General features: G+C 39.0%; 1 protein-coding gene across 1 annotated transcript in view; it reads left to right on the top strand.

The window, feature by feature from the left end:
* Positions 1-9,604, top strand: part of DAPP1 (dual adaptor of phosphotyrosine and 3-phosphoinositides 1) — a 54,255-nt gene that overhangs the window by 11,628 nt on the left and 33,023 nt on the right. The window contains exon 2 of the mRNA XM_032179273.2: positions 9,447-9,569. Coding sequence (XP_032035164.1) covers positions 9,447-9,569 — 123 coding nt within the window. The remainder of the gene's footprint in view (positions 1-9,446; positions 9,570-9,604) is intronic.

Raw genomic sequence — 9,604 nt, 5'->3', positions numbered from 1 at the left:
AATGAGCATGAATGAAATCAGCAGCCAAGCAATCCCATGGAATAGTTCAAGTGGTAAGAACAGATTAACCCTTAGAGCGTGAATGCCTAATAGATTCATCTTTGTTCTATCACCATTGTGTTCAGAAAGATTGTGAGGCTAAGTATAGTCTCAGCAAGAAAGACACATCAGTTAGCTGTGCCATATATGACCTTAGAGAAGGGATGTGGTATGTATGTTATGCATTTGTCATCTTTGGTCTAGATAGTTCAGAGGGGTGTCAGTGTCATACAAAAGTGAGAACAACTTTGAAAATGAAGAAATAAGAGAAAATTTTCTAAAGAAGAATACTTTTGTTGACTGTTCAACTCCAGGGCATTTGGGCTGTTTTAACACAATCAGGAACTTTTTTTCCCACTTTGCGTTGAAATATATGTCCTCTTTATAACTCTGATGAAACAGAATTGAGGTTCTATTTCATGTATCTTTTTCAGGCAGGGAAAAATGTATCATTAAATATGTGAACAATCTGTAGACATGAGTTACTAAGAAATTTTGTTGTCAAGAAATATACTATCTAAATGGATGTGTGGCGTGTGTTTTAAAGTGCAAGACTGCTTTCTGTGTCCACCAGTTCTTCCGGAGTTATTTTGCATCACTTCCCAACAGGGACCCTGTGCTCCAGCTAGGCATTTGGTTGTCCATACACACCAAGCACATGTCAACTCCAGTGCCTTTGCTTATGTCATTTCTCCTCTCAGAATGCCTCTCACTGCCTCATGAATCCTATATTCATTCTTCAAACTGCAGTTTGTCATTTTCCCGCTCCATGAAGTTTTCCCTGATCATTCCAGCCCACTGTGAGCTCCCCTTCCTATGCTATAATATTTACTGTCCATATCACTAAGACAGCAGCTATTTGGTGATTCTTCTATGTTAACCTGCAGATCCTTCTCTTTTCCATTCTGTTGGTACTGAAAAGTCACTTAGTACTTTGCTTTGCCCTTCTCTTCAGATGCCAAATTCTATGAACTCAAACTGTTCACATTATTGAAGTGAATTAAAGTTTTCAGGCCCAAGAGTCCCTCCCATGCATGCTCCTCAAACTCTAAACGGCATAACAATCATGTGAGACTTAGCAGGTTGAGGGAGGGGGCTGAGGTGGTGTGTGGTCCATGTTGGCTGCTCATTAGCAACTCTTTTCACTTGGCATTTCCCAGTAGTAAAAAGTTTCTTATTGCACTTGATTTTTTAAAACCACCACTCTTGGCCAGGCGTGGTCTGTAATCTCAGCACTTTGGGAGGCTGAGGCGGGAGGATCACGAGGTCAGGAGATCGAGACCATCCTGGCTAACAAGGTGAAACCCCGTCTCTACTAAAAATACAAAAATTAGCTGGGCGTGGTGGCAAGCGCCTGTAGTCCCAGCTACTCGGGAGGCTGAGGCAGGAGAATGGCGTGAACCCGGGGGGCAGAGCTTGCAGTGAGCCGAGATCGAGCCACTGCACTCCAGCCTGGGCAACAGAGTGAGACTCCGTCTCAAAAAAAAAAAAAAAAAAAAAAAAACCATCACTCTTATAAGTGCAGATGAAGGAAATGACCTAATTGGCATCAGTAAGTCCAATGTGAATCAGCTGTGTGATGCAATTGTGAAGAAACTAATGCATTCTCGGGCTGCCTTATGTGTGCCCAGCAGCCAGAATAAGGGAGCTCCTGTGCTGCTTTGTTTTGCAGATCAGAGCTTAACATTAAGATAGATTTTTTAAGTTTGAAAGGTTTTCAGAGGAAATGAGGTCTCTGGGTGATAAGGTCCCTGGATGATAAAGGAACTTAAAGCCTGTCATAAAAGGAAAAGTTGAAGATGATGGAAAGAGAAGAAGGTGCATTCTAAATGCTTTCAACTCTTTCTATAAGTATCATCTATGTAACTCCAAGAAGTAGCTCTGAAAACATCTGCTGAAAGCCATCTACATAGCAAAAAATGGCAATTCATTGTTGCCCAAGAGTTTTCTAACCATGAATCACGAACATATGGATTGAGCTTGCCTATACAAGTACTGAGTTGCCCATCATTAGCAATATGTAGGCAAAGATTGGATAAGAGTACTATAGAGTTTAGAAATTATTCAAACACTGCTGTTGTGCATTTGTGACAAGATCCCAGGTAATGCTGATGCTGTTGGTCCATACTCTGAGTAGCAAAGCTTTGCACTGTGATTTAAACACCAGGTACAACCCGTTAGTAGGGTTAAAGTGAATTTAATGGGTCACATCAATATTCGTTCAAAATAAAGAGAAAAGAATATATTCAAGTTAATAGCCTATAGAAAGATAGGTGTTATGTCCTGTAACTTTTTGTCTTTTGTGTGTGTTTGTGACATATGTATGTTTATACATACACAGAGTGATATAAAATGTATTTTGTACCGTGAGTCAATTCAAAAAATTTAAAAGCCTCCCCTTTAAAGAACAGAACAAATGAGGTATAAAGTTAGATTAGTAAATTAAAACAGTAAAACCCAATGGGATAAGAAACTATGAAGTTTCCACTATTCTGGAGCAATTTTCTGGAAGATTCTAGCTCAAAGAGGCCCCAGAATGAAAGGAAAGGAAGCTGAACTGAGGACCAGCTTTCTGGATCCAGCCTGTCTGCATTCTCTGTGGCTGAGTTTATTTTCTGTACCTTACTAAGAAGCAGCTATGAAAATTCTTTAGTGGGCGGGTGTTTCCTAGTTTTTTACTGTATCATGGAAAGGATAATATCACTGTTTCCTTCAAGTTGAATTGCTGGTTTTCATAATCGTATAAACTCAGTACAGATATTCTTTTGGAGCTTGATTAGTCTTTCCTCTGTTGACTCTATCAGACTTGAGACATAATTATGGCAATGTGTGGGCCTTGGGGAAGATAGAGACTATTAACATTCTTTCTAATAGGAGTTTCTTGCTCTTTTTTGCTTCTTCAGGGAAAATGAGACTAGAAGACTTTTTTTTTTTTTAGTTTCAAAAAATGAACCTATTCCCAACTGCGTAACAGTGTGTTCCTACCACTTTGCAAATGTCTAGCATATTAATAATACATTGTTTAATTTAGCAAATGTTTTTTTCTGTAAAAGTTAAAGAATTCCGTAAAAATTTATGAAAGAAGAAAATTGTTCCAATACATGAAAATAAGAAGGTTTTCTGGCCAGGTGCAGTGACTCACGCCTGCAATCCCAACATTTTGGGAGGCTGAGATTGGCAGATCACCTGAGGTCAGGAGTTTGAGACCAGCCTGGCCAATATGGTGAAACCCTGTCTGTATTAAAAATACAAAAATTTGCCAGGTGTGGTGGTGCATGCCTGTAGTCCCACCTACTCAGAAGGCTGAGGCACGAGAATTGCTTGAACCCGGGAGGTGGAGGTTGCAGTGAGCCGAGATCGCACCATTGCACTCTAGCCTGGGTGACAAGAGCGAAACTCCGTCTCGAAAAAAAAAAAGAAAGTTTTTTTCCTAGGCATTCTTACTAGTCACCTTGATGGATGAGAAAACTGAGGTTGCTACTTGCCAGGGGGTCACATAGTGAATAAGGTAAAAATTGTTGGAGCAGATGGACTACCTGAGGGAACGACCAGAGACAAACGCATGGCCTCTCCTCACCAACAATTATAAAAACTTCATTACTAATCACATTGAGAAGCTGAACATAGCTTTTCTATACTATCAAGAATGTTTTTAAAGTGTTCTAGATGAAAGACTGAATTATCATTCCATTCCCCCTATAGAAAATTGTATTATTAAATTATTACATGAAGAGACAATCAAATACCAGACAGCAAAAATATAGAGAAAAAAATTATAAGCTTTGATTCAACAGTTAATTAATACAAATAAGTTATTTTCTCTGTGTTGTGATGTTTGTGATATTTTTCAGTTTTTACGGTTTGTAATTTGTGATTTCTCATTTTAAATAAATATTCCTTTCTTTTTTGTAATTTTGTATAATTTGTCTTAAAGAGACCTCCAGATTTTATAAGCTTCAAGACCATTGAAATCTGCCTCTTCTCCCTAATACCTGGAATATTCAAATTTTTTAAAACTGAATATAGTTCTGGCCCGGCACAGTGGCTCACGCCTGTAATCCTAGCACTTTGGGAGGCCAAGGCAGGGAGATGACCTGAGGTCAGGAGCTCAAGACCAGTCTGGTCAACATGGTAAAACCTCATCTCTACTAAAAATACAAAAATTACCCAGGCGTGGTGGCACATGCCTGTAGTCTCAGCTACTAGGAAGGCTGAGGCACGAGAATTGCTTGAACCCAGGAGGCAGAGGTTGCAGTGAGCCAAGATCATACCACTGCACTCCAGCCTGGGTGACAGAGCAAGACTCCATCCAGGAAAAAAAAAAATCGAATATAGATCTAATTATAGAAACTGTAAGGTCCATGCAATTAGATTTTATATAATAAGCTATTGGACATGCATATTAAGCCACAGGCGGCTCTATAAACATCAGACAAGGAACTGTCAGTATCCAGTGTCACATATACGGCCTCAATATCCTCCACCTTCATCTCTCACCATTCCCGACTGCTGTCCTTCATCACTCACTTTGAATTCTCACATGACTGCATGATATTCTGATTCTCATACACGCTTGGCATTCTCTCACTTCTAGGCCTTTGCTGCTGCTATTCCCACCCATGTTATATCTCCCTGAGCAACTGCCGATCCAAACCCCACCAGACTTTTAATGGGAAAAAGCCAAACTCTCTCTTTCTCTCTCTCTCTCTCTCTTTCTCTTTCTCTCTCTCTCTCTCAATCTTCACCTAAGTGCCTAGGCCAGTCCAAGTACTCAATAAGCAGTAGTTGAATAAATGAAAGAATACAGCAAATTATTAATAAGCTTATCTCTGGAAGTTGGATTAAGGAAGAAATTAGCTATTTTCTTTTTTTCTAATTAAATTTGTAGTTAATTAATATAGAAATCTATTGTTTTCATTAGAATAAGCTAATTTAGAAAAATCTGATGAAGCTAAACTCTCCTTTGAACAAATTCTGGTTCCTTCTACAAAGAAAATCATACTTATGAATTTGGTATATATTTTTTTAAACTCTTATTTTATGTTTTTATATATCTTAATATATAAGCGTATTTTTGTTGTTGATTTTTTATAGGGGAACGTGTTAAAACCAAGTGGTAACATTTGGTGTCTGCAACTGGTTCTTCTAACTTTACAATATATGTTGGGATCTATCAACTTTGATGTGTGTGTGTATACCCACACATCTTCAGTGATTCTCAGTGGTGGGGTGTAATTGACATCATGAACAAGACAATTCTTAGTTCCTCAAGACTATCATTTGTAGGATGTTAAGCATCCCTGGCACCCTCTCACAAAATAACAATAGCACCCCACCTCCCTGCCCTCATTATCTGGCAACCAAAAATATGCTCACACATTTTCAAACACTTTTGGTTAACTTTTTACATAATCTCATCCTTTTAGCACTCTGCTTTATTTATCATCTCCGTGTCAATGGACATTTAGGATGGCTCTCGATTTTTTACTCTTACAAACAATTCTGCAGTGAACACCCTTGTTTATATTTTCTTCTGCTCATGTATGGGTGTTTCACTAGGTGGGAACTAGAAGAGGAATCACTGGTCATATGTGCAGGTTCAGTTACACCCTATGTGCTAAATTCTCCTCCAACTTAGACGCTTATCAACAATGAACAGTAATAGCCATTGCCCAAATTCTCCAATACTTAATACTATCCAACCCTTTCATTATAACCGATCTGGTGGATAAAGAAAAATATCACATTATTATTTTAATCTGCATTTCTCTGATTAATAGTAGGATTATTTATTTGAAACACATCTTTCTTCTTCTGAAAAACACATACTTTCTCTTCTTTACATGTATATATTTTAACTTCTACTATATATGCTTTATAATCAGAATAAAAGGTAACACACCCTTAAAAAAAAAAAACAGGTTATCTTTCAAGGCCTATACAGATGTTGGCTCATTCATGGAACCTGATTTCGATCTTTCTTTTTAGAACATCCCTTGGGTGCTTTATTCTCTCTTGGATATAGTTTGCAATATGCTTTTCTTATTCTCCTGACTAGATTAATGGTTATTTGTCACCCAGTCTGAGGCTTTTCTATTTTTGTTCCCTTTGACCTGCCTAGCACAATGCCTTGCACAGATTTGAAGCAATGATTGAAGGCAGAAAAGGTTGATTATGGGAAAACTACCAACTTAACTCTATTTTTAACTTTTATGGACACAGTCTTGAATCATCCTTATCAAAGGTGGACATATTTCTATAAAGAATACAAAATGTCATTAGGATACGTATTCACTCCCCTGGAAGAAATGCTCATCAGAATGTTCCAGGAAAGGAATGCTTAACTCAATTGAAAGGGGAAGTTTAGGTTTTTGTGGAAAAGCTATTTGGGGAATGAGGATCCTTATTGCACCATTGACATCATGGAATGTAGGTGGCTGCCTGGAAAGCTCTATAATGGGCTTGCCCAGGCCCTGGAGTCTGTAAACTCCTGAAAAGGCAACATTGACTCAAGCAAAGCTGCCACCAAAGAATTGCAGTCTCCAGTAATTTTCCAGACTGCAGCATAGTGTGATTCTTCTTGCATTATACTCAAGTATTTCTTATGTATTTATGGTATATAGTTATTGTTTTTTAAATTGTCATTAAAACATTATTAGCGAAAATTGTTATCAGGCTATAATTAGATGTCAAAAGAATTCTATAAATGCTTTAAACACAAACTTCCAATTCTATTGAAAAGAATCCAAAGGAATGTCCAAATCCTTTAAATGTTTTGGAATTTTGTGAATCAAGTATTGCTTTAAATAAACAATCTGCTGGCTCAAACTGAAACTTATGCTGAAATGTTTATTATAAAGTTAATTATTGGCAAAATATATCTAAGTTTTTATAACCTTGTGGAAATTTCACCTATCAAAAAGAATTAGAATTTTGGCTTCAGTTGAACTTGAAGTTTTTTATTGCTTCACTTATAATTCTTCCAATTGTTCTTTGAAAGCATTTTGTAGTGGACAGATTTGAACTTGTCTGGGAATCAGTTCAGTGAATGGAGCTGCTTTGGGTAAATAGCTCTGTGATTATTCTTATAAAATGTGTTTCATGCCATTGCTTTCAGCTAGCAAATATATTTCTAATATAGGATGAAAGCCTCTCTGCCCCAAAGATAAAATATGCTAAGAAACATGCATTAGGAAATGCAGATTTAGAAAATAGGCATCTTGGAGACCTATGTAAAAACTTCCTTCCACAGGTGCACTTACGTTTACTCTTTATTACTCAGGCTAAAATTTTATGCCACAGGGATGTCTCAGTGGATACCAGTGTGGTTCGTGACAACAAGATCCCTTAATGCCAGAATAGGGCTATTCCTCAAAGCTTTTTTACACTATACACACTTCTTTAATAGCATTCAGTTCATCACACTGACATTATTTGTATAATTGCCTGTCTCTCTTTCATCTTCACTGACCTAAACTGTGGTCCCTAGCAGTCAGCAACTGCCTCTGCTATCTAGCTTTCTGTTATCTGATCTAAATAAAAAGTAACAAAAATTATATTTGAGCAATAGGAAAATCATGCCACAGAAGGTAAATTGAAAGTTACAGCTTTGTGGATCTCAATGGCTTTCTGGTAGCAATTAACGCATACTAAGCACTACTTTAGTTGCCAGGATTTATGGAGCACATCTCACCCATGTTAATGTGTGCAGGACTCACAACTGGCCTATGCCGTATGCCTATTAGTCATACTATTTTAAACATGAGGAAACAAAGCTCAGATTGGTTAAGTAACATGTCCAAGGCCATACAGCTAGTAAGAGGTACCACCTGGATTGGGATCCAGGCAAAGCAACCCCTGGGGCCACAATCCTAATCATCACATTGTATGACTCTGACATCATTTAAAAGAATGTGAATGACCTGTTATTGGAGAAAAGACAGATGGTGCAGAGCAATATGCCTAGAAAATAAAAATAATAAAAAATGCTCGTATGTTTGTACAATCAGGAGTGGAGGTACACATCCAATGCCTCTAAATGTGTAAACTATCTCTTAAAAGGAAGCACAGGAAAATGGTTACCATGGTGTCCTCTAGGAAAGGAACAGGGAGCCTGAAGGCCAAAGGTGAAGAAAACATGTTTTGCTATGTCTCTTTTGGACAATTTGAATTTTTTTTTTTTTACCATAGATGTATATTACTTTTTCTAAGATACAAAGATCAGTTTGAATCTCCTTGAGCATTCCCTAGCTCTTCAGATACTTGTCAGGCTGAAACAGTACTTGGTGGCGTGTACTTCATATTATAATTCCTTCCATCCAGCTTCGTTTCACTCATGACAATAGACTTTAGTATTATAGCTCAGAGGTTTCGCCGTGAAAAGGTACCACACTTGAAAAAGAGTGTGAGAGACCAAAAAAAGGAGAAGGAAATTGGTAAAAGCCTATTCTTATGGTATTTTGACTTGGACTTTAAAAAGCAATTCTGATTACAAAGCAACACTGTATTAGTTTGCTAGGGCTGCTATAACAAAAAACCACAGCCTGGGCAGCTGACTATAAGAAATCAATCGATTTCCTCACAGTTCTGAAGGCTCAAAGTCGGAAATCAAGGTGTCAATGGGATTGGTTCCTTCCGAGGGCCGTGAGGGAGAATCTGTTCCAGGCCTCTTCCTGTGGCTTGGAAGTGACCGTCATGTTCATGTGCTATTGTCCCCGTAGGCAAGTCTGTCTCCTGATTTTCACTTTTTACAAGGGGACACCAGTCATATTGAATTAGGGCCTACCCTAATGACCTCATTTTTTTTTTTTTTTTGAGATGGAATTTCACTCTGTTGCCCAGGCTGGAGTGCAATGGCATGATCTTGGCTCACTGCAACCTCCATCCCCCAGGTTCAAGTGATTCTCCTGCCTCAGCCTCCCGAGTAGCTGGAATTACAGGTGCCTGCCACCATGCCAGGCTAATTTTTGTGTTTTTAATGGAGACGGGGTGTCACCATGTTGGCTGGGCTGGTCTCGAACCCCTGACCTCAAGTGATCCACCTGCCTCGGCCTCCCAAAGTGCTGGGATTATAGGTGTGAGTCACCACACCCAGCCATGACCTCATTTTAACTTGGTAAAGACCCTGTCTCCAAACAAGGTCACATTTTGAGGTACTGGGAGGTTAGCACTTCTACATAACTTTTAGGACACAATTCAACCCATGTCACACTACTATTAGTCAACTCTGTGCTCTCCTTTCAGCCCCACCCAGGGATTTCCTTGTCCTGATGTTGCGACTGAGAGCTGGGTCTCTGGGCTACTTATCTTGAAGAATGTTGCTAGGTAATCTTTGCAAGGAAAAGCCAGTGCAGGGGGAGTCATGCCATGGTTTGGCCTGAGTGAAAGCGCTGTTCCCTCCTTTCTAGGTGGTATCACGGCAACCTCACGCGCCATGCTGCCGAAGCTCTTCTCCTCTCAAATGGGTGTGATGGCAGCTACCTTCTGAGGGACAGCAATGAGACCACCGGGCTGTACTCTCTTTCTGTGAGGTAAGGTGCTTCAGGGCTCTATGGCTTCAGCGTGG

Source organism: Hylobates moloch, unplaced genomic scaffold (genome assembly GCF_009828535.3).
Source record: "Hylobates moloch isolate HMO894 unplaced genomic scaffold, HMol_V3 SCAFFOLD_2, whole genome shotgun sequence".
NCBI classification, from domain to species: domain Eukaryota; kingdom Metazoa; phylum Chordata; class Mammalia; order Primates; family Hylobatidae; genus Hylobates; species Hylobates moloch.
The sequence above is the reverse complement of the archived record's forward strand: the minus strand, read 5'-3'. Positions and strand labels throughout refer to the sequence as shown.